Source organism: Pleuronectes platessa, chromosome 22 (assembly GCF_947347685.1).
Source record: "Pleuronectes platessa chromosome 22, fPlePla1.1, whole genome shotgun sequence".
Lineage (NCBI taxonomy): Eukaryota > Metazoa > Chordata > Actinopteri > Pleuronectiformes > Pleuronectidae > Pleuronectes > Pleuronectes platessa.
The window spans coordinates 19065714-19092131 of record NC_070647.1 but is presented as its reverse complement, the minus strand read 5'-3'; the positions used below and the strand labels follow the sequence as shown (position 1 = coordinate 19092131).

Here is a 26418-nt window from a genome sequence, read left to right as displayed (position 1 = left end):
TCCCAACAGAGAATTCTCCTCAGAAATGTCATTTTATCACATCAAATTCAAAACCCTAAATTCAGGAAAAACCATGACCAAGGTGAACTCACACACAAGACAAGTTCCCCACAGATCAAACAGCTCATTAGACAAATCATGGAGAAATCCAAAATCAGTCGCTTGGAAGAATGACAGTGAAGCATCTCCTTGGGCCGTGCGGTGTATGGGGCACAGGAGCTCTTCTGGGGGCCCAATCATGGGGGGCCAAGGAGATGCAGTGGTCTGGACACACATCAGGCCCCTCTTCATTCAACCTGAAAGGTAAGAATGCAGGTAAGATCGACACAAATTCCACCAGAAATCAGAAATTCCGAACTAGCCCCTCCCTCTTTTGGGGATTTGGGCGTTCGACCCCTTCCGAAGGTCGTAGAAGCTCGAAAATGGTACCAATCGATGCGCAATACCCCACTTGCCAGAAACAAATGCCCTCTCCCACTCTCTACGACCTTCACAAAAAAAGTTATTCAAGAATATCTCCTCGGGTTTTCGGCCATTTGCTACTTCGACCCCTTCCGAAGGTCGGAGGAGCTCGGGGATGGCACCAATCGATCCGCAGGACCCACATTAGTTCAATAGAAACCACTTTCCAAGTCTCTACGACCTTCAGAAAAAAAGTTATTCAAGAATATCTCCTTCTCCAATGTGCTTTCATCCCTAACCCTAACCCTAACCCTAACCCACAGGAGCTCTTCTGGGGGCCCAATCATCTCTTCTGGGGGCCCAATCATGGGGGGCCAAGGAGGCAGTGGTCTGGACACACATCAGGCCCCTCTTCGTTCAACCTGAAAGGTAAGAATGCAGGTAAGATCGACACAAATTCCACCAGAAATCAGAAATTCCGAACTAGCCCCTCCCACTTTTGGGGATTTGGGCGTTCGACCCCTTCCGAAGGTCGTAGAAGCTCGAAAATGGTACCAATCGATGCGCAATACCCCACTTGCCAGAAACAAATGCCCTCTCCCACTCTCTACGACCTTCACAAAAAAAGTTATTCAAGAATATCTCCTCGGCTTTTCGGCCATTTGCTACTTCGACCCCTTCCGAAGGTCGTAGGAGCTCGGGGATGGCACCAATCGATCCGCAGGACCCACATTAGTTCAATAGAAACCACTTTCCAAGTCTCTACGACCTTCAGAAAAAAAGTTATTCAAGAATATCTCCTTCTCCAATGTGCTTTCATCCCTAACCCTAACCCTAACCCTAACCCTAACCTTCAGAAAAAAAGTTATTCAAGAATATCTCCTTCTCCAATGTGCTTTCATCCCTAATCCTAACCCTAACCCTAACCCTAACCCTAACCCTAACACACCAAAACTCAAAATTTGAGGATATTTACCATCCCAAGACAGAATTCTCCTCAGAAATATCATTTGATCACATCAAATTCAAAACCCTAAATTCAGGAAAAACCATGACCAAGGTGAACTCACACACAAGACAAGTGCCCCACAGATCAAACAGCTCATTAGACAAATCATGGAGAAATCCAAAATCAGTCGCTTGGAAGAATGAGAGTGAAGCATCTCCTTGGGCCGTGCGGTGTATGGGGCACAGGAGCTCTTCTGGGGGCCCAATCATCTCTTCTGGGGGCCCAATCATGGGGGGCCAAGGAGGCAGTGGTCTGGACACACATCAGGCCCCTCTTCATTCAGCCTGAAAGGTAAGAATGCAGGTAAGATCCACAGAAATTCCACCAGAAATCAGAAATTCCGAACTAGCCCCGCCCACTTTTGGGGATTTGGGCGTTCGACCCCTTCCGAAGGTCGTAGAAGCTCGAAAATGGTACCAATCGATGCGCAATACCCCACTTGCCTGAAACAAATGCCCTCTCCCACTCTCTACGACCTTCACAAAAAAAGTTATTCAAGAATATCTCCTCGGGTTTTCGGCCATTTGCTACTTCGACCCCTTCCGAAGGTCGTAGGAGCTCGGGGATGGCACCAATCGATCCGCAGGACCCACATTAGTTCAATAGAAACCACTTTCCAAGTCTCTACGACCTTCAGAAAAAAAGTTATTCAAGAATATCTCCTTCTCCAATGTGCTTTCATCCCTAATCCTAACCCTAACCCTAACCCTAACCCTAACCCTAACACACCAAAACTCAAAATTTGAGGATATTTACCATCCCAAGACAGAATTCTCCTCAGAAATATCATTTGATCACATCAAATTCAAAACCCTAAATTCAGGAAAAACCATGACCAAGGTGAACTCACACACAAGACAAGTGCCCCACAGATCAAACAGCTCATTAGACAAATCATGGAGAAATCCAAAATCAGTCGCTTGGAAGAATGAGAGTGAAGCATCTCCTTGGGCCGTGCGGTGTATGGGGCACAGGAGCTCTTCTGGGGGCCCAATCATCTCTTCTGGGGGCCCAATCATGGGGGGCCAAGGAGGCAGTGGTCTGGACACACATCAGGCCCCTCTTCATTCAGCCTGAAAGGTAAGAATGCAGGTAAGATCCACAGAAATTCCACCAGAAATCAGAAATTCCGAACTAGCCCCGCCCACTTTTGGGGATTTGGGCGTTCGACCCCTTCCGAAGGTCGTAGAAGCTCGAAAATGGTACCAATCGATGCGCAATACCCCACTTGCCTGAAACAAATGCCCTCTCCCACTCTCTACGACCTTCACAAAAAAAGTTATTCAAGAATATCTCCTCGGGTTTTCGGCCATTTGCTACTTCGACCCCTTCCGAAGGTCGTAGGAGCTCGGGGATGGCACCAATCGATCCGCAGGACCCACATTAGTTCAATAGAAACCACTTTCCAAGTCTCTACGACCTTCAGAAAAAAAGTTATTCAAGAATATCTCCTTCTCCAATGTGCTTTCATCCCTAATCCTAACCCTAACCCTAACCCTAACCCTAAAAAAAACCTTACCTATTTAACTTTATACTTACACAGAACTCTTATCGTTACAAATTAAACCTATCCCTAAAACATTAACCAGTAACCTTAACCCAACCTTAAACAGCTTTCATTTAGACGTAGACATGACCTTAAATACTAACCCTAACCATTTTAACCCAGACCTAAACCTAAATCTCTAACCCTAGCCCTAAACCTAACCCTAAACCACTTAAACTCTAGACCTGGACAGGATCCTAAACCCTAACCCTAACCACTCAACCCTACGCCTAAACCTAACCACTTGTCCCCAATCCTAAACCTAACCCTAAATCTAACCACTTTATATGACCTTAATCCCTAAAAAGCGACAAACAAGAATCCTTTCTAAAAATACCTTAGATTTAGATTACTCTAAACTTAGTGGGACACACCCAGGGGTTTGATCAACCCCGGCGGGGCCTTCCTTGGGAGAGGGTGTCTGGTGGTAATGGCCGAAACATCCAATGACCCTGAGGTACACTACTGATGATGTGTCACCTAATATATAGATTTAGAAAAACACAAAATAGCTAAAAATAGTCCAAATTGTTTTTTACAAACAAAACAATACAAAGACATGGAGTCAAAACAACTCCTTAATAAACTTTAATACAGGACAAAAAAGAAAACCAAAGCCTATCAAATAAATAAATAAAAAATCACTTTCATCTAAAGACCAAACCTAACTTACATTAAAAAAACAATACAAAAGCAAATACACTGAAACTACGGTTTAAAACCAATTCGGTAAAGGGGATATGTGAAGAAAGGAGAGTATTGATGACGTGCGTGGGCCAGTGCATTGCCTTTGGCTCCCTATTCCAAACCGCCCAGTCGTTGGATGAAGCGGGGGGAGTCATCGAGATAACTTCAAAAACCTAACCCTAACCCTAACCCTGGACCGACGGGGTCGGTCCACGGATATTACCGTTCTTACCTAACCCTAACCCTAACCCTTAGACCCTTACCCTAACCACACCACCCCTTGCCTAAACCTAACCCCGCCCACTTTTCAGATTCGCTCGTTCGACCCCTTCCCAAGGTCCTAGAAGCTCGGCGATGGTACCAATCGATCCGCAGTACCCCATTTAGTAGAGACAGACGCCCTTTCCAAGTCTCTACGACCTTCACAACAAAAGTTATTCAAGAATATCTCCTCAGCAGGCTATGCTAATGAGGCTGCCTAATTACAATCCCGTTTCTCTCAAATATCTCGGCATAGAAGACACCAAAACTCGAAATTACAGGATATTCACCATCCCAACAGAGAATTCTCCTCAGAAATGTCATTTTATCACATCAAATTCAAAACCCTAAATTCAGGAAAAACCATGACCAAGGTGAACTCACACACAAGACAAGTGCCCCACAGATCAAACAGCTCATTAGACAAATCTTGGAGAAATCCAAAATCAGTCGCTTGGAAGAATGACAGTGAAGCATCTCCTTGGGCCGTGCGGTGTATGGGGCACAGGAGCTCTTCTGGGGGCCCAATCATCTCTTCTGGGGGCCCAATCATGGGGGGCCAAGGAGGCAGTGGTCTGGACACACATCAGGCCCCTCTTCGTTCAACCTGAAAGGTAAGAATGCAGGTAAGATCGACACAAATTCCACCAGAAATCAGAAATTCCGAACTAGCCCCTCCCACTTTTGGGGATTTGGGCGTTCGACCCCTTCCGAAGGTCGTAGAAGCTCGAAAATGGTACCAATCGATGCGCAATACCCCACTTGCCAGAAACAAATGCCCTCTCCCACTCTCTACGACCTTCACAAAAAAAGTTATTCAAGAATATCTCCTCGGCTTTTCGGCCATTTGCTACTTCGACCCCTTCCGAAGGTCGTAGGAGCTCGGGGATGGCACCAATCGATCCGCAGGACCCACATTAGTTCAATAGAAACCACTTTCCAAGTCTCTACGACCTTCAGAAAAAAAGTTATTCAAGAATATCTCCTTCTCCAATGTGCTTTCATCCCTAATCCTTACCTTAACCCTAGCTGTTTTAGCGACTTTCTTATTCAGAGGTTCTGGACTTCGATTCTATGCCTAGTCAGGTTCCTTAGACCCTTACCCTAACCACACCACCCCTTGCCTAAACCTAACCCCGCCCACTTTTCAGATTCGCTCGTTCGACCCCTTCCCAAGGTCCTAGAAGCTCGGCGATGGTACCAATCGATCCGCAGTACCCCATTTAGTAGAGACAGACGCCCTTTCCAAGTCTCTACGACCTTCACAGCAAAAGTTATTCTAGAATATCTCCTCAGCAGGCTATGCTAATGAGGCTGCCTAATTACAATCCCGTTTCTCTCAAATATCTCGGCATAGAAGACACCAAAACTCAAAATTAGAGGATATTCACCATCCCAACAGAGAATTCTCCTCAGAAATATCATTTGATCACATCAAATTCAAAACCCTAAATTCAGGAAAAACCATGACCAAGGTGAACTCACACACAAGACAAGTGCCCCACAGATCAAACAGCTCATTAGACAAATCTTGGAGAAATCCAAAATCAGTCGCTTGGAAGAATGACAGTGAAGCATCTCCTTGGGCCGTGCGGTGTATGGGGCACAGGAGCTCTTCTGGGGGCCCAATCATGGGGGGCCAAGGAGGCAGTGGTCTGGACACACATCAGGCCCCTCTTCATTCAACCTGAAAGGTAAGAATGCAGGTAAGATCGACACAAATTCCACCAGAAATCAGAAATTCCGAACTAGCCCCTCCCTCTTTTGGGGATTTGGGCGTTCGACCCCTTCCGAAGGTCGTAGAAGCTCGAAAATGGTACCAATCGATGCGCAATACCCCACTTGCCTGAAACAAATGCCCTCTCCCACTCTCTACGACCTTCACAAAAAAAGTTATTCAAGAATATCTCCTCGGGTTTTCGGCCATTTGCTACTTCGACCCCTTCCGAAGGTCGTAGGAGCTCGGGGATGGCACCAATCGATCCGCAGGACCCACATTAGTTCAATAGAAACCACTTTCCAAGTCTCTACGACCTTCAGAAAAAAAGTTATTCAAGAATATCTCCTTCTCCAATGTGCTTTCATCCCTAATCCTAACCCTAACCCTAACCCTAACCCTAAAAAAAACCTTACCTATTTAACTTTATACTTACACAGAACTCTTATCGTTACAAATTAAACCTATCCCTAAAACATTAACCAGTAACCTTAACCCAACCTTAAACAGCTTTCATTTAGACGTAGACATGACCTTAAATACTAACCCTAACCATTTTAACCCAGACCTAAACCTAAATCTCTAACCCTAGCCCTAAACCTAACCCTAAACCACTTAAACTCTAGACCTGGACAGGATCCTAAACCCTAACCCTAACCACTCAACCCTACGCCTAAACCTAACCACTTGTCCCCAATCCTAAACCTAACCCTAAATCTAACCACTTTATATGACCTTAATCCCTAAAAAGCGACAAACAAGAATCCTTTCTAAAAATACCTTAGATTTAGATTACTCTAAACTTAGTGGGACACACCCAGGGGTTTGATCAACCCCGGCGGGGCCTTCCTTGGGAGAGGGTGTCTGGTGGTAATGGCCGAAACATCCAATGACCCTGAGGTACACTACTGATGATGTGTCACCTAATATATAGATTTAGAAAAACACAAAATAGCTAAAAATAGTCCAAATTGTTTTTTACAAACAAAACAATACAAAGACATGGAGTCAAAACAACTCCTTAATAAACTTTAATACAGGACAAAAAAGAAAACCAAAGCCTATCAAATAAATAAATAAAAAATCACTTTCATCTAAAGACCAAACCTAACTTACATTAAAAAAACAATACAAAAGCAAATACACTGAAACTACGGTTTAAAACCAATTCGGTAAAGGGGATATGTGAAGAAAGGAGAGTATTGATGACGTGCGTGGGCCAGTGCATTGCCTTTGGCTCCCTATTCCAAACCGCCCAGTCGTTGGATGAAGCGGGGGGAGTCATCGAGATAACTTCAAAAACCTAACCCTAACCCTAACCCTGGACCGACGGGGTCGGTCCACGGATATTACCGTTCTTACCTAACCCTAACCCTAACCCTTAGACCCTTACCCTAACCACACCACCCCTTGCCTAAACCTAACCCCGCCCACTTTTCAGATTCGCTCGTTCGACCCCTTCCCAAGGTCCTAGAAGCTCGGCGATGGTACCAATCGATCCGCAGTACCCCATTTAGTAGAGACAGACGCCCTTTCCAAGTCTCTACGACCTTCACAACAAAAGTTATTCAAGAATATCTCCTCAGCAGGCTATGCTAATGAGGCTGCCTAATTACAATCCCGTTTCTCTCAAATATCTCGGCATAGAAGACACCAAAACTCGAAATTACAGGATATTCACCATCCCAACAGAGAATTCTCCTCAGAAATGTCATTTTATCACATCAAATTCAAAACCCTAAATTCAGGAAAAACCATGACCAAGGTGAACTCACACACAAGACAAGTGCCCCACAGATCAAACAGCTCATTAGACAAATCTTGGAGAAATCCAAAATCAGTCGCTTGGAAGAATGACAGTGAAGCATCTCCTTGGGCCGTGCGGTGTATGGGGCACAGGAGCTCTTCTGGGGGCCCAATCATCTCTTCTGGGGGCCCAATCATGGGGGGCCAAGGAGGCAGTGGTCTGGACACACATCAGGCCCCTCTTCGTTCAACCTGAAAGGTAAGAATGCAGGTAAGATCGACACAAATTCCACCAGAAATCAGAAATTCCGAACTAGCCCCTCCCACTTTTGGGGATTTGGGCGTTCGACCCCTTCCGAAGGTCGTAGAAGCTCGAAAATGGTACCAATCGATGCGCAATACCCCACTTGCCAGAAACAAATGCCCTCTCCCACTCTCTACGACCTTCACAAAAAAAGTTATTCAAGAATATCTCCTCGGCTTTTCGGCCATTTGCTACTTCGACCCCTTCCGAAGGTCGTAGGAGCTCGGGGATGGCACCAATCGATCCGCAGGACCCACATTAGTTCAATAGAAACCACTTTCCAAGTCTCTACGACCTTCAGAAAAAAAGTTATTCAAGAATATCTCCTTCTCCAATGTGCTTTCATCCCTAATCCTTACCTTAACCCTAGCTGTTTTAGCGACTTTCTTATTCAGAGGTTCTGGACTTCGATTCTATGCCTAGTCAGGTTCCTTAGACCCTTACCCTAACCACACCACCCCTTGCCTAAACCTAACCCCGCCCACTTTTCAGATTCGCTCGTTCGACCCCTTCCCAAGGTCCTAGAAGCTCGGCGATGGTACCAATCGATCCGCAGTACCCCATTTAGTAGAGACAGACGCCCTTTCCAAGTCTCTACGACCTTCACAGCAAAAGTTATTCTAGAATATCTCCTCAGCAGGCTATGCTAATGAGGCTGCCTAATTACAATCCCGTTTCTCTCAAATATCTCGGCATAGAAGACACCAAAACTCAAAATTAGAGGATATTCACCATCCCAACAGAGAATTCTCCTCAGAAATATCATTTGATCACATCAAATTCAAAACCCTAAATTCAGGAAAAACCATGACCAAGGTGAACTCACACACAAGACAAGTGCCCCACAGATCAAACAGCTCATTAGACAAATCTTGGAGAAATCCAAAATCAGTCGCTTGGAAGAATGACAGTGAAGCATCTCCTTGGGCCGTGCGGTGTATGGGGCACAGGAGCTCTTCTGGGGGCCCAATCATGGGGGGCCAAGGAGGCAGTGGTCTGGACACACATCAGGCCCCTCTTCATTCAACCTGAAAGGTAAGAATGCAGGTAAGATCGACACAAATTCCACCAGAAATCAGAAATTCCGAACTAGCCCCTCCCTCTTTTGGGGATTTGGGCGTTCGACCCCTTCCGAAGGTCGTAGAAGCTCGAAAATGGTACCAATCGATGCGCAATACCCCACTTGCCTGAAACAAATGCCCTCTCCCACTCTCTACGACCTTCACAAAAAAAGTTATTCAAGAATATCTCCTCGGGTTTTCGGCCATTTGCTACTTCGACCCCTTCCGAAGGTCGGAGGAGCTCGGGGATGGCACCAATCGATCCGCAGGACCCACATTAGTTCAATAGAAACCACTTTCCAAGTCTCTACGACCTTCAGAAAAAAAGTTATTCAAGAATATCTCCTTCTCCAATGTGCTTTCATCCCTAATCCCTTACCTTAACCCTAGCTGTTTTAGCGACTTTCTTATTCAGAGGTTCTGGACTTCGATTCTATGCCTAGTCAGGTTCCTTAGACCCTTACCCTAACCACACCACCCCTTGCCTAAATCTAACCCCGCCCACTTTTCAGATTCGCTCGTTCGACCCCTTCCCAAGGTCCTAGAAGCTCGGGGATGGTACCAATCGATCCGCAGTACCCCGTTTGGTAGAGACAGACGCCCTTTCCAACTCTCTACGACCTTCACAACAAAAGTTATTCAAGAATATCTCCTCAGCAGGCTATGCTAATGAGGCGGCCTAATTACAATCCCGTTTCTCTCAAATATCTCGGCATAGAAGACACCAAAACTCAAAATTACAGGATATTCACCATCCCAACAGAGAATTCTCCTCAGAAATATCATTTGATCACATCAAATTCAAAACCCTAAATTCAGGAAAAACCATGACCAAGGTGAACTCACACACAAGACAAGTGCCCCACAGATCAAACAGCTCATTAGACAAATCTTGGAGAAATCCAAAATCAGTCGCTTGGAAGAATGAGAGTGAAGCATCTCCTTGGGCCGTGCGGTGTATGGGGCACAGGAGCTCTTCTGGGGGCCCAATCATGGGGGGCCAAGGAGGCAGTGGTCTGGACACACATCAGGCCCCTCTTCATTCAGCCTGAAAGGTAAGAATGCAGGTAAGATCGACCCACAAATTCCACCAGAAATCAGAAATTCCCAACTAGCCCCTCCCACTTTTGGGGATTTGGGCGTTCGACCCCTTCCGAAGGTCGTCGGAGCTCGGGGATGGCACCAATCGATCCGCAGGACCCACATTACTTCAATAGAAACCACTTTCCAAGTCTCTACGACCTTCAGAAAAAAAGTTATTCAAGAATATCTCCTTCTCCAATGTGCTTTTATCCCTAATCCTTACCCTAACACTGTTCCAACTGTAATTACGTCTTTATTTTCCCAGGGCATCATATTTGATGCAGTGACACCGTCATTTTATAGATTTTTATCCATTTTTCACGTTTTTAACATATTCTTGTATTTCAATGAAATTAGACACACAGTGAGCCAGGACATGGCATTACACACAGGGACACAGTTTGACACATTCACATGACCCAGGGCATCCTATTTGATGCAGTGACACACTGATTTAATTCAGTTTTTATCGATTTCCCCCGTTTTTACCATATTATTGGTTATCAATGAAAATATATAACCAGTAGAGTGCGCCATTGACTCACGGATGAATTTAATTCACTCCAGTCAGACCTCTTTTGGATCTCTCACAGTCAGGGAGACAGGCATTTGAGTCATTTTCAGGACTTTCTGTTGTTTTTCCTCCATTATCCAGGCCCTCCCTCCGCCGGACATTTTACCCAGGAATGGGGCACTATTTTTCGGATAGCCAGCCCTGGTTTTGAAGCTCCAGGAAGAGAGGGACCCAGCACCCAGCAGCAGGACCACCAACCAGCTGAGCCCCAATATGGAGCGCTCTTGAAGCTAAAGAATTTGTATAAATGTATCTCATTCTAATCCTTCGCAATGACGTATAAATGTGGAAATACACACATTTTTCCATCAAGTTTGCTTTTATAAATCCCAACGTGTGCATGAGAAGTGGCGCACGTACGTTTCAGGCCCCGTTTTGTGCCGAGCAATGGTTATAAATGAAACACCAGAGCTCTGCCTCTGTCCATGGTGCTGACTGCAGGAAATCAGTTCACCACTGAGATCCAACACCTTTCATTCATCCTCACTGTTCTGTTACAAAAGCTGCTTCTTTAGTTCATCATAGAGTATTCCCACTGTGTGACAAGAACAAATAAACAACAGGTTCACTACAGTGGCCACCGAATGTGACTTTTCACAGGATTTTAATGAGACAGGAACAGAAGTCAACACTGCAAGGAGCATCACATGGGCTGTGTCCAAATCACTCACTAATCAATATATAGTGAACTGGCCTTTTAGTGCTGAACATTAAGTAATTTTTTAAACCCTATACCATGGGGTCAACGTTTTTATTTTAAGAAAAAAAATGTTTTCCATTATTGTACAATACAAAACAGTGTAAATAATGTAGACATTTCTGCTTTGTGAGTATGTGGGTGAGCTGTAGAGCTGACTCAGCTCATCATTGCCATTGTGTCGTCAGATCAGGTAATGCAGTGCCATCCCTGGTTCATCATGGGAATGTCAGCTGACGTGTTGAGATTCCCAGAATAAGTCAATTTTATGATAAGCTCGTTCTACCACTTCCCAAGGTCGTAGAAGCACCAATCGATCCGCAGTACCCAAATTAGTTGAGACGAAACCACTTTCCAAGTCTCTACGACCTTCACAAAAAAAGTTATTCAAGAATATCTCATTCTCCAATGTGCTTTCATCCCTTACCCTAACGCCGGGTTCACACCGGACGCGGAAGCAACGCGCATTACTAACAATATCACATACTTCTGCTGTTATCAGCCTGCAGTAAAAAAGGCATTTAATAATTTTTTTCAAGCATATACTTACTTGTTGCTCCAACATTAACTGCAACAGCGTCCCAACATGTCTTTTTTAGTGTTGTCTTTATACTTCTCCACTTCAATGATTAATTTAATGTCATCCATGTTGAAGAACTTCTCCGCTGTTTGCTCCGTTAAATGTCGGGTGTCGGGGGTAAATTACGTATTCTCCACTCAAGCCTATGTGGAGAATACGTAGCCCCCCCCCCCTCTCTTTTATCTTTATCACTGCTTGTGTGGCTGTAGTGGATGGGCAGAGGGGGACATTTAATAATGTGGTTGGTAAAAGTGGTAAAATTAAAACTCCAAGACAACAGACCGTGAATACAAAGTAAGGGATGCATATCTGATCATCTATATCGTTTTAAATCATTTTTCAGTGTGTTTCCTGTCGCGATACGCTCGCGTCAAGCGGAAAAAATAGACTCGACGCCGAAACGATCGCTTCACGGCGCTAGGCAGCCGCGGCGTGGCGCAGCGCTTCAGCGTCCGGTGTGACCGGCACAAAGGTTTAACATGGGAGTGGATGGGAGCCAGAGGCTTGGCGCTGCGCTTACGCCACGCTTCGGCATCGCTTCCGCGTCCGGTGTGAACCCGGCGTAACCCTATTCAAGAATATCTCCTTCTCCAATGTGCTTTCATCCCTTATCCTAACCCTAACCCATTAATCCCTGAGCAAGGCAATACCCCTGGAGATACCCCACCCAACTACTTTAAGTAGAGACACCGCAAATGACGAAGGGTCTAAAGAAGTCAAACTCGACAGTATATGTTCAGGACACAATTGAATACTCCACACCAATTGGTTTGATCAGCTTTAGGGTTAGGGTTAGATTTGGAAGTGTATAAGAGAACAGGAAGAAAGACCTGGGAAAGGCAGTTATACCCCACCCGACTAGGTTAAACAGAGTCATCGTAAAGGACAAAGACCCAAAGAGGAGATATCTGAGTATGTGGTCTAGACCCGTTTAATACGCCTTGCTAGTTGGTTTGCAAACTTTAATTGGAGGGTATAATAGGAAGCAATAATACCCTGAGGAAGGCCCCACCCAACAAGACTAAGCAGAGTTATTGTAAAGAGAAAATATCCCAAAGTATACGTAACCTGAGTAGAATAAATACGAAAACGCCAGTTGGTTTAATCATCTTTAATTGGCGAGTCTAATAGCTTACCACCACGCCAGCCACGAAATTTATGGTGGGAGGAGCTAGAGGCGATGTAAAAGGCACAGTGATGCATGATCTCACTCTCTCCTGGACCAGTTAAGGAACCGGACACAACCTCAACCAGAGACCATGTAACGGACATATGCAAACATACACATGGCAGATTGGAAGTAGACTGTACAGAAACAAAAAACCCAATACTACTGTTATCTGGATGATATCTTGGGGATCTGGACCTACTCCAAAGAAGACTTCCAAAACTTAATTAGTTAACTTAACAAGTGTAAACCAGCATCATGTGACCACAGAGCCTGACTGTGGGTTGTCAGGCTTACTTCAGCTGGATGAAGAGATCCTGGATATGTTGAGACCAGGTCCAGGATCAGCTGAGTCCCAGGTCCTGGTTTAAGGTCCAGATTCTGGTCCTGGTGTTCCTTTGGCAGCTTTCTCTGCTCCTCCAGCACGGACACTAGAGAGTCTCTCTGCTGCACCACCTCCAACATCTCCCCCAACATCATACGCTCCTCCAGGAGCTGCTGCGCCCCCTTCAGGTGGTCTGAAGAACAGCAGCAGCAAGTCAGACAACACAGCAACACACACAAAATCTGTCCTATAATATTAGAAACCTTCAAAGTCTCTAATCAAGTTACAAAGAAATCTGTCTTTACACTTGCTTTAAAGTAAACTTCAATAAACCAAACCTAACCCTTACACAAAGGCGACACAAACAAAAATAAATAAAATAGAAGTTAATTTACCGTCAACGGCCATTTTCTCTCTGAGCTCCTGCTGAAGACGACTCTGACGATCCTCCAGCTCCAGCTCCCGAGCACTGAAACACAGGTCAGGTCACAGGTCACAGGTCAACCTCTGGTGAGCCTGAACCACACCACAGGTCAGATACTCACAATATGAGGAGTTCCGATTCATATCGAAGCAAAGAATTCTTCTGCTGAACGAGCTGGAACCACTGAAGCATTAGAACCGGGTTCTCCACACGACCCAGCCCTGAGAGACAGACAGATCAGATTGAGACACACAGACAGTAAACATAATATATATATTTGTTACTAACCTCCGAGATGAAGGTTGACATCTTGACAGTCGAGAGAGTCTCCATAGTAATCTGATAAGTACAGTGTATACATGTTTGTATATAAACAGTGTATATTTATAGATGTAGAGTAAACCTGAATGGGTACACAGTGTATTTTTATATATATATATACCAGCCTCTCCTCTCAGCGCCCTCTCCACCATCACTCCTTTCTCCTCCAGTTCTCTTTGTTTCTGTTCAACCTGCTGAAGACGTCTCTGGATCATCTAAAACACAAACAACTTTATACATAACACAGGGACGTGTCTGTCGTCAGTTGTACCCCTTGTCATCAGATGAACCTTTTGTCCTCCGGTAAACTCACCTGAGCCTTGTGAAGTCTCTTCTGTTGTTCCTGTTTCACTCGTCGTCGAGCGGCTCTCTGAACTCGTCTGGTGATTTTCGTGTCCAGGTCTTCATCTTCGTCCTCTCGCCTTCTGTGGAACAAGGCCTCCTTCACGCTCAGACTGGACGGCTCCTTCGGCTCATCTATGACCCCGACAACTTCAGTGGGACAAGAGGATTGTCCATCAGCGTCCTGCAGGGGGAGTCTGTCCCTCCCAGAGTGTCTCTGGAACAACACAAACTTCAGATGAGTGGACAGACACCAGGACGTTAGAGACCAACAACATGCCTCATTACCTTGATGGCGTATGATCGTTTGAAAGCCAGAGCATGTGGAACATACAACGGCTGAGACGCAGGAAGAAGAAAGACGAAAAACAAAACCAGTCAATGTGATTTAAAAACCGTCAGGTCTAAATAACGTGTACATCACAACACCTGTCAATCACAACATGTACATATCATAACACATCCATCACATGTATTGATCACCTCCTGTTCCTCCTCTTCCGTTATTGTGACTCTGTGAATTTCAGACGTGAGATCGAACACCTCCAGACGTAGCTACACACACCAGACATCATAAACTTATTGTATTTTGATTGGTTGTATTTTGATTGGTTGAATTCTGATTGGTTGGTTGCTTACGTTGCTCCTGGGTTTTAGCGAACATCGTTGCAGGAGCGCTGATGACTCCAGATTTGACTCTTCAGTCAGACTTCCTCTCATATCTGGAGACAGGAAGTACGATTATAACATCATCACAAAGACCGCCGTCTTTCTAGATGTGTGATTATGATATCATCACCTGTAGCTCTCCTCTGATTGGCTGTAACCTTTGTCTTTACTGGAGGTGAATTCCAGCCCCTCTTCGTCTCCTTCTTGTTTCCGGAGAACACCGCCTTCCACAGAGCTCTGGCTCCGCCTCCTTCCATCTCCATCTGTCCAGGCTGCGGAGCCTCCTTGAGCCTCTTCAGCTGGAGGAGGCCCTGCAGAGGGGTGGGGAGGTGATGTCTCCTCCTCCACCTTTCCGTCTCTACCTCCTTATCAAACCCTGCCTCTGCTTCTTCTGACCACGCCCATGTTTCATATTGGGGGAGAGGTTTCTTCGGTGGTAGTTCAGGGCTGATGTCATCGAAGGAGCCCCACTGTCGGGGCACAATCTGCTGACTGACTGTTTCCATTGTGACCACACTGTCTCTACCGTCATAGTGGGTGGAGTCAGTTATGGTGATAAAGGAAGTGGTGGTGGGAGTGGAACCAGGGGGCGGAGTCAATGATGAAAGTGTGGAATAAGGCTCCACAGGTGTTTCAGACCCTGTGATGTCACTTCCAGCCACTGAGGAGATGCTCTGAGGGACGGGGTTAAAAAACTTCCTCCCTGAGGTGGGAGGGGTGATTAATGCTTCATATTTACATTCATTAATATTTAATGATTGACAGAATCACAGAATAAAAAACAGAAGATTGTTCAATAAAAGTGAGTATGTATCTATATATGATCTAGTTAGGTTAAGGTTAAGATTTAGTTTAATAAGATGTTGAATTGGTTCGGACCTGTTTTCCACACACCTGAGTGTACTCACACTCTACCAGCAGGGGGAGACATACACAACACACAGAAATAAAGGACAGATGTGAAACTCACTGTTCTCCACCTCACTGCCTTCGTCATAATCCTCCTCTTCATCCTCGTTTCTCCTGAGGAGGTGATGCAGAGTTTCCCTCAATGAAGCGCTGACGTCCACTGAGGTCACATGACCTCCTTGATCCTCTTCCTGGTCGCTCCCAGACTCTGAACTGAAAACACAAATAGAGAGAAGAAGATGAAGAGCAGGATGATGAAAATGAAATGCAATGAATGGAAAAACGATGGTTTCAGTAAATGACAGTTTGTGAGATATTTGTAATGTAACAGTTGAAAGTTTAGTTGGATTCTACTTGAAATTAAAAACAGGTCGACGGCGTTGTCTCTGACCTCACTTCCTGTTTCTGCTCCAGATTCAGGTTGAACTGATTCAACGTCTCCTCTGAGATCTCATGGAGCTCCGCCTCCTCGCAAAGCCCCGCCTCGGTCGAGCTTCGTCTGCAGTTTTCGAGCTCGATTCTCTCGGGCGTCGCCGCCATCACAGAAACTTCTGCAAACACGCCAGCACGGCCGCAAACACACAGACACACACACAGAGACACACACACACTAAAGCACAGTGATTCCAGAGTGAGGCTCCGAGGGAACAGCTGACAAATCTAGAAGAAATCTAGAAACGACCATGCAGGTTACAAGCGCTCACCTGACGAGCGGCGGCGCTCCGCCCAGTCCTGAGAGTCAGAGGAGGGGAGGGTCGGGCCTGAGCCCTGAGACGCCTGTCAACAAAACAACACCCCCCCTGAATCAAACTATTCATCATGACACAGATCCACTGATCCCTAACCCTAACACTGGTCTGTGCTCTCAACACTGACATTCAAACGTGTGTGTGTGGGTTTGCTCGTCTCTGTCCCTCTTCACACATAAACTCATATCACATGTATTAAGTTATCAAATCGATGATGTTTCATGTCTCTGGATCGTTCAGCTCACTTTAACCCTGATGTCCTGACTGTGCGCGTCACATCCTCTCGTGTTGTGTAGCAGGTTTAAACATGCGGATCAAACCAGCTCAAAGTAAACATCAGTCCTGTACGTGTCCTAATAACTTGTGATAAGTGTAAAGTGAGCGCAGGTCAGAGGAGGAAATAGACTCTGACACAGACTGGAACTTTAATGTGCGTCTGTCCTGAAGCAGCGGTGTCAGAATTATTCAGCGGTGAGAAGTCGATAAAAAAAATGAATGTAGCGGAATATGGATGCAATCATTATGTTTACCTTATATATTTGTAATTAATTGACATTGTTTTGTAAAAATCTGTTTTAACTTTGACATGAAAGAAGCTTTTTTGCAAATTCTTGTCAAAAAAGCCAAATTATATTGACCATGATTTCATGTATAAAAGCAACAAAAGGGTGAAACATCCAAGGGGGGTGAATTATTTTTATAAGCATTATATATACATATATATATATTGTAAGGAGACCAATGAAGTTAAAACACTGTATGTAGTTAGTTATTTTTATAGAAAATTTAAGTCAAAACACTTTACAGTGACCAATCAGTCATTCTAACATATTTAAATTCTTTTAACTTTCATTTGTTCACAGTGTCAGAAAACATTGTGCGTTCTTACCACAGATGTTCGGTGTGAAGCTGATCTGTCAGACGCCGTCGGCCTCCTCCTCGCCGTGGTGGTGTTCGGACAACAGTCGTAGTGATGGAGACAGTAAAACTTCCCTGAGACAGTGAATGCAGCATTAGGATGGACACATGCAGTAGCGCCTGATCTGTAGTTTTTATATCAATGTTCAAATTGTTCCCATCTGACACTTCAAACCCTCACCATGTGACCAATGAGCTCAACCCTAACCCTATCCCAAAGCTCAAACAAACATTACACATATTGTACATAAAACTATACACCCTTCATTTGTACTTCTATCTTAGTGAGGACACCAATGGTCAAAATTAATCCCCCATTAGGGTTTCATCAAAATATTTTAGCTAAACTACCAACCGGGAAAGAAATATTTTCAAGTTTATGCGAACGATGACGTATTTTCAGGAGTGAAACCAACCGGCGTGTTGGTCGAAGGTGTAAGCCGCCAGTCGGAGCGCGCTGCTGCAGAAATCACACTGGAAACAGCTGCGATGGAAGAACAAGCCCTCAGCACTCAGACGCTCCATCACGTAGACTCTCTGCTGACAGAAGAAACAGACATCGCTGCAGCAGACGGGAAACTGAAGATACAAAAAAAAGAACAAAAGAAACACGTCAGTGAAAATTTGAAGAAACAAGATAAAACGGATTTGTTGTTCAAGATATTTTAATCATAGACACAAACCTTCAAACCTTCCATCAGTTCTCTTCTCAACATCTCAACATTACACCGAATAGTAATTAACATAATCACATTTATTTTAAACATTAGATTTTTCCCACTTGTTTTAAACGAGCTTACTTTCTAAAAATGCAAACGGAAAAGGTTATTTGATGTTGTCATATATGAATATGAAGGATATTTGAATAGATGGTGTTGGAGCTTGCCATAGAACAGAAACACCACTTATCCCACCTTCTAGAAACCTGTGAAGGTCTGAAGCTTCTTGCTCTAAACCTGCTTTGTTCGGGTTAGGGTTAGGATTATAGAACCGTCTCTGTGGTCACAGGCCACATTCTTAGTTGACCATTTTCATTTTAGGGTTCCTCAAGGCTCTATCCCCAGCCCACTGTTTTTTTATTTTATAAATGAGGAGGAAGTGATGTGGTTGTTCATCCTGGTCTTGTTCAGTGTCGTGATGCTGTGACTATATATTTTTACAATCTGTGACTCTGGTTGAAAAGACATGAGCAGCTTCAGGCTGATCTCAACTCGTCTCTGATATAAAACTTTCTGCCCTGAAGAGTCAACAATAAAACACAAACGACCATGATACACCCACTAAGTCCAGGTTAGAGTTCATCGTTTCCACCTCTTTTGAGAACAGGTGACAGAGACACCCAGAATGCACTGCAGCATCGTACCTGCTCGTCCCTGATGAGGGCGCTCTGACACTTGATCTTCTCTTTGAATCGGAAACTCATCTGTTCCTGTTGAAGAGTTCGTTTTCTCTGTAGAGACACACAAGGATTATCATAGAAAATATTTTAAAGGCCAAATATCATGTACAATCCTTGTAAAATCCTGGAATCATAAATCATAGAAAATCATTGATATATCTGATCAAATCGAAGACATGTTTAGTTTCATACATTGAACGTTGGCTGGTCATGTTAAACATGATAGATTACTTTGAACATTTTAAAACATATAAAACATGTTCTCCATGATCTAACATATTTTACATGTTCTACATGAGTGGTGTCAGACTCAATCACAGAGAGGGCCAACATTTTAAACTGTAACCATGTCGAGGGCCAAACAGGGTCAACATTTATTAGACATGATAGACAGGATATTGGATAAAGTGCAATTAGAAAACATATTTAGGTAGACAACTTTCTAACCCTAACCCATTATTTTATGTACATCTGCCAGAGCCAGATGTACACTACCCTTCAAAAGTTTGGGGTCACCCAGACAATTTCGTGTTTTCAATGAAAAGTCACACTTTTATTTATCGAATGAGTTGCAAAATGAATAGAAAATATAGTCAAGACATTGACAAGGTAAGAAATAATTGTACTTGTCTTCTTGCTGAGTTGTGCACCGGGCCTCCCAGTTCTCTTTCTACTCTGGCTAGGGCCTGTTTGTGTTGTTCTCTGAAGGGAGTAGTTCACACCGTTGTAGAAAATTATCAGTTTCTTCGCGATTTCTCACATGGAATAGACTTCATTTCTAAGAACAAGAATAGACGGGGAGTTTCACATGAAAGTTATCTTTTTCTGGCCATTTTGAGAGAATAATGGAACCCACACATGTGATGCTCAAGATACTCAACTAGCTCAAAGGAAGTTTTATAGCTTCTCTCACCAGCTAAACAGTTTTCAGCTGTGCTCACATAATTGCACAAGGGTTTTCAAAGGTTTTCTAATCATCCATTAGTCTTCTAAGGCGATTAGCAAACACAATGTACCATTAGAACACTGGAGTGATAGTTGCTGGAAATGGGCCTCTATACACCTATGTAGATATTTCATTAAAAAAGTGATGTTTCCACCTAGAATAGTCATTTACTATCTGGAAAAATAATTTAATAACACAGAATACTCGGGAGGCTCGCTCCTCGGCTAGTGGAGCCTGTGTAGCCGCCTGGCTCTCAGGCGGAGGGAGATGGAGATAGGAGGAAGGAAAAATATAGAGAGATAAGCGTGAGAGACACGGTGAACTTGACGGTTAAGGCACTTGGTTCTCTGGAACGCTGGAAAAATTATTTAATATCATCAACTACTCTGCAAGTGAGAGGAGTGGAGAGAAGCTCTGGCTCCGTGTGCGTCTAGCCGGGTATGGCGCACCGTGGCACAGTCTATGGAGTTTCCCCCCCAAAAAGTGTGCGTCCTATTTCTCGGCAGGCCAGTTAAGATTGATATATGATATTTTATCTTGGGCCGGATATAATTTCACCACAGGTCACTTTCGGCCCGTGGTACAATTATATCCGGGCCTTGAGTTTGACTTGTCTGTTCTACATGTTGATGGTGTAAATGACCTTGTTACTTGTGGAAAATGAATGTCGGGGCTTGTTGTTTTATATGAAAAAAAAAATCCTAAATCTTCAACCATCTCTACTGCTCCTAGACTTTACCGGTCTCCATGACGACGGCTGGGCAGCAGCCTCCACAGACTCTGAGGCTGGATGGACACTGGACAACACCTCCCCCTGCTGGTCAACAACAGAAATGATACAAACACGCATTTATTTAAATTTCCATTCTCCGAGTTCTGCTGGAACAAACTGTTCACAAAGGTCTTTAAAGGAACATTCCACAACTATAAGCCAATCAAGGAATGTTGTTGTTGTTGACGACGACCCAACTACACTTAATTATTAATCAGAAAAGTCTCTGAACACACCCGGTGAGGTGAAGCTGAAGAAGATAACGTCTGGTCCAGCTTTGCTTGCAGCTGATTGGCCATCAGACGAACTCTGGATCCAGTGGACATGCACAAAGACGCGTTCTCGCACACCTGTCCGTCGACGCCCCCGTTAGGGTTAGGGTCACATGACCAGGGAGGATAAAAGGAAACGTCAGGTTCGGACCTTTAAAAATGCTTTGAAGTCGTCGAACATCTGAGGAAATCTCTTTTTGTTACGAAACGTAGGGACGGCAACCTGAAAAAATAACACCTCGATATATATATATATTTATCTATAGAGATAAATAGATAGATAGAAATAATCATAAACTGATGGATGATTTTTTGTTCTAATTTAAGGTTTTAATTGTGTGGAAGAAGACTTCAAACCTAACCTCCTGCTGCTCTTCACTCAGTCCACTGGTCTTCCTCCTTTTACCTGCAGCGTCTCTTAGCTCCTGTTGACACAGAGGCTGCGTTCAGCTGAATGTTAAACACTGTTAATAAAGTTATACACATTCAAGCAGACAGAACCTTTTGGTTCGATTTCCTGGACGGACTTTGTCCAAGTCGACTGATGAGGGAGGCAGGAGTGACCAGCGCTGACCTCAGATCTGAGCTCCGACTCAAACATCCTGAAACAACAAGACCATTTATTGCAGTTTCTTTACTATTTTACATATTTAGACTCTTTTTTTCATTTTATCTTATTTGTTTGTTAATTTAATTGTTTGTTTATTATTAATTAGTTTTTAATTTGATTCCTTTTCTTCTTCTGACTCATGTTATTTAAACATTTGTCCTTTTGGGTCAATTGTTTTGATCAATCTGATTAACCTGCAGTTTCACCAGCAGGGGGGGGGAGTGTGTCCTGGAGCAGATTCAATTCAATTTTATTTATATAGCGGCAAATCATAATATACATTGTCTCAAGGCTCTTTACATATTAAGACCTTAAAGACTATAAACAAACCAACAGTTCAACAATGAGCAGCTCTGACAACTGAGAGAGAAACACCATCAAGTTTCAGTTCTGACGTGTTATAATGAAACAATATCAGTGTTTTGATTATAAATGATGGCAGCAAAAATTCTATAATAATAATAATATAATAACGGGGTGTTCATTTTAATATGTTCTGGTTTAATAATCTGTTGTTGTGAGTTTCCTACTCATTCCTGTAGATAAACAGTTTTTCAGAGCGCAGTGGGGTGCACTCACCAGCAGGGGGCGGTGAATCTTTGAGCAGCTGGTAGAACTGACTCAGGTAAACGACCATAGACAGAGAGTCTGGTTCTCCGACTGACAACATTTCTTCCACGGACATCAAAGGAGAAATCCCCAACTCTTGTTCTGCGACGTCAAAACCCAGACGAGTGTTTTCTTCTACCAACGACTCATCGAGAGCGTCAAAGTCTCTGAGGACAAACAGGAAGTAAATCAGCGTTCTGTCAATGACGGCAATCGTTCTAGAGATGTCAGAGGATCAATCAACAATTTTTTAGCTATAATGAATTATTAACATTAATTATCTTTACATGAGATCGGGCCGACATCGGTGGATGACAGCACACACAGCGAGGCCACTCTTCCAAGAAGTAGTGAAGTCAGTCACAGCTACGCCACGGTAACCACGCGTCTGCTCCTGACACCACGACAGCAGCTGATTGGTCTGTGGCACGGAGTCTGTGAGACGGCAACCAGACACAGGACCAATCTGAATAAACTGCCATAAAATAGGAGGACTAATTAAATCAACAGGTAGGCGGGAGGAGTTAGTGTGAAGTTAGAGGATTTTGTTGCTGAATGGGAGGGGGCTGTTATTGAGGGTGGGTGATCTTAAAGTGGGAGGTGTTTAAATACATCACCCTCTCCGAGCATCCTGGGCGAAGGCATGTGGATGATGTCACCACAGTTTGCATTAAGCGCCGCCTCTTCTCCAGTGTCCAGCAGGTGTCTCACCTGAAAACACATCATCCAATGATGAGATTGGCTGGCTGTGTGGTCAGATGACTCTGTATGTGTGTGTGTTTGTATGCGTGTACCTGGTCAGGTGTGATACGGTGTGTGTTGACATTGACGTAGCGTGTCGTTGGATCCACAGAAAAAATACTGATGTTCTTCTGCATGTTCTCTGGAGTCGTCTGAGGGAGGAGACGATACAAACTCTCTCTGAAAGACAAGAGATGTCGCCAGGTGAGTGTTGTGGGTGTGTGTGGTGTCCAGGTGTGTATGTGGTGTCCAGGTGTGTGTGTTTGTCCAGTTGTGTGAGTGTGGTGTCGAGTAGTGTCTGTGTTTGGTGTCCAGGTGTGTATGTGGTGTCCAGGTGTGTGTGTATGTCCAGTTGTGTGAGTGTGTTGTCGAGTAGTGTGTGGTGTCATTGTATGTGTGGTGTCCATGTGTGTGTGGTGTACATGTGTGAGTGTGGTGTCCAGTAGTGTGTGTGTTTGGTGTCCAGGTGTGTATGTGGTGTCCAGGTCTGTGTGTATGTCCAGTTGTGTGAGTGTGGTGTCGAGTAGTGTGTGTGTTTGGTGTCCAGGTGTGTGTGTATGTCCAGGTGTGTGTGTATGTCCAGTTGTGTGTGTGTGGTGTCCAGTTGCGTCCTCTCACCTCTCAGCCAGGACATCCAGCGGAGCTCCGCCCTGAGACCAACTCCTGATCATCCAAGCTGAATCTAGAGCCGCGAGGAAACCACGAGCTACACCTGTTCCCATTGGCCAGAAGGGCTGAGGGGGGCGGGGGCAGAGAAACAGACAGACAGGTTTACACACTTTCTGTCCCTCCACCTGCCTCACCTCTGTCAGGAACCTGTCTCACCTCCAGCAGGCTGTCCCCCACCAGTGTGACAAGTAGCTGGTGTCCCTGGCGTTGTCGGATCATGCCGGCGTTCTCAGATGCGTACATGCAGGTGAAGTCAAACATGGCGACGTCAGGCTGACCATAGTGGTTCACGGCGAAGTCTAGAGATGGCAGCTGGTGATTAGTGGAGAAGTTGGCAGCCTCGCGGGCGTACACCTGCAGTGCATGATGGTCCACGTTCCCCCGTGAGAGGAGCTGCTCAGTGTCAGCAAAGTCCTGACAGAGGAAAAGATTTTCTTTTATTTCAGACCTGCCTGGTTTTAACTACGATTATCTCTGATGTTTGAAGTTGAACTTTTCTAAATATCTTTTTCAGATTTCCATTCGATTCCGTGGCTGTCCACACACGTGTGATGGTTGTGGCGCCACCAAGTGCATGTGTCAGTCCTCAGTGTGTTTTGTGTACCTGTAGAATAACTCTTTTCTCCAACAGACTCCGTTTCTTTGCTGTCATCACAAAGTAGTGAGTGTCGTCTTTGTAGTAGACAATGTTTTCCAGGTCGATCCCTGAAACGCTCATATGTGAGAACAGTAACAGAAATCTTTGTCATGAATTTAATCATAAAGCATAAATTAAAACCTGTTTCCTGTCGAAGCTCCTTGAAGAACCTCTGGTTGAAGATGAAGGCGACCCCGCTGAGCTCCTCCACTTTGGCCTCAGCGCTGGTGTTTCTGTTTTTAAAGTTGGCCGTGATGGCGATGGCGAGTTTCCCTCTGAACTCTTTACGTCTGAAACCTGTTAATCACACACGTCAGGAGGAACCTCCTCTGTCCAATCAGAGGACGGTATCACTTTAACTCGACTTTGTTCGTCTCAGCTGGAAACGTATTACAACTTGACTCCTGTTTTTGTACCTGGCAGCGTGTTCCTGCGTCCATCCGCTCCAACGATGACGTCAAACTCCAGATGATTGACAGGATGACACTTTGGATTCACCTCCATTCTCCAGCCGACCTCTGGAAAGGTGAACAGGAAAACAGGTGAACTCTGTATAAAGATCAAAAGCTCATCTCTTGATCAAAATAACTTCCTCACTGCGTCTTTGGTCGTCCGGCGGCTCCACCAGGTTTTTAAATTCCACATTGACGTGAACTTCTACCCCCAGGAGTAAGGCGACCTTAAGCAGGACCAGCTGCAGCTGACGGATACCTGAAGAGGAACACAGGTGGCGCTGATGAGCGGATCCAGATGCTGTTGTCACACGTGTAGCAGATCACTGACTCACTGATGTGGTCGATCGAGCTGGCGCAGAACTTTCCGTAGAACTTTTTGGCACCAAGGCCCCGCAGGTCATGGATGGTGAAGGGCCACAGGTGGAGAACGTTGTTCCTGGAGAACGAGTCTCTCTTCTCCAGTAGCACCACCCGAGCTCCCATGAAGCTCAGCTCCACCGCCGTCCTCAGACCGCACGGCCCCGCCCCAATAATCACACACTTACCAGCGAGAGAGACAGGAAGCAGTATAACTTTTATTACGTCTTTAAAATATATAATGTCAAACAACGTATATAATGTCGATGACGTTTATAACAGCAATAACTTCTATAAACTGTACCGTTGTATTGTTGCAGGCCCGGGCCCTCAGATACTCCTGCTGTGCGGCCCTTCGTTCCAGCTTGGCCCACAGAGCGTTGGCCCTCCAGTAATTGAGGCGGCATTTGATTGGTCGGTACAGCGGCCTCTCCGCGGTGCTGGTGTCCATCTGCAGATGTTCACACAACTGGCCGAAGGTTTGCAGCACCGCCCTGCAGGTCGACGCCGACACAAACTCATCAAACAGCTCGTGAGCTCGACATTCTTGGTAAGGCTCGTCTCCCATGGTGACCCTGGGGGGAGCAGGGCACCATGGGAAGGGCGTCACCTGTTGATGATGTCACAGACAGACTCCAGCTTGCCTCCTGTAAACATGACATCTTGTTGTTTCATATTCTGTTAGTGTGAGTTCAGTGTGGAGTTCCTCTGGGCTCCGGACTGGGGCCACTACTGTCTGTGCTAATTAGCAGTTAGCTGATAACATTCATAAACTTAAAAAATGTGTCCATGAGCACACTGTAAATAATGTGTGTGTTTACTCACGTCTCAGAGCTGCCGACCGTCTGTTCACCTGAATCCTCAGCTGCTGCGGCTAAATCCACACTAATCACACACCCACACACACAGAGACACACACACACAGTGTTGAATCACAGGGCGGGGTCAGTGGAGAGTAGGCCCCGCCCGTGAGGACAGACAGTAATCTCTGGTATTGGAGGTGATGAGATTAACAGAGAAGATAATCTTCATCTTCATCTTCAGCGTCTCCACACAGCAGCGCCACCTTGAGGCCGCCACACGTTCTAGTCTCAGCTCTGGGTGAACCAACACCTGAGTTTAAAGAGACAGTACGCAGCATGTCGTCTCTGTTCATTAAGTCATAAAGATGATGATGAAACTAAACAATTTGTTCAACCTACAGTTTAGTTAATAATAATACTTTTTATTTATATAAAATAAATAATTATTATTCATCAAAACAAGAAGATTCAATTATTGTAAATAAAAACTATTACTATTGTAACAGATGTATTTTGCGTTTTTTTGGATGAAATTATTTCAGAAATTGTTATGACTAATCTTTTTTTGTTTGATCTTTGTCTTTTTATTATTCAATTCAAACATTTTTCAGGCTAAATAAAAAAGAAATAGAAATTGTGTTGACAGTTACACAAAT

The 26418-nt window shown here is 44.7% G+C and overlaps 1 protein-coding gene across 1 annotated transcript; it reads right to left on the bottom strand.

Moving 5' to 3' along the window:
• Nucleotides 1-12763: 12763 nt before the first annotated feature.
• LOC128429072 (protein-methionine sulfoxide oxidase mical3a) lies at nt 12764-25527 on the bottom strand. The gene is made up of 32 exons (XM_053415354.1): nt 25264-25527; nt 24935-25142; nt 24745-24858; nt 24564-24665; nt 24289-24444; nt 24115-24215; nt 23667-23924; nt 23460-23575; nt 22895-23021; nt 22718-22811; nt 22388-22535; nt 22071-22267; nt 21383-21483; nt 21244-21306; nt 20846-20959; nt 20577-20654; nt 18856-18942; nt 17909-18071; nt 17464-17567; nt 16530-16602; nt 16217-16373; nt 15887-16038; nt 15047-15619; nt 14887-14969; nt 14731-14802; nt 14536-14586; nt 14219-14464; nt 14027-14120; nt 13873-13923; nt 13706-13805; nt 13556-13629; nt 12764-13353 (listed from the first exon to the last, which is right to left on the bottom strand). The coding sequence occupies exons 1-32, from the start codon at nt 25525-25527 to the stop codon at nt 13067-13069; spliced, it is 4608 nt and encodes a 1535-aa protein (XP_053271329.1). The 3' UTR covers nt 12764-13066.
• Nucleotides 25528-26418: the final 891 nt, after the last annotated feature.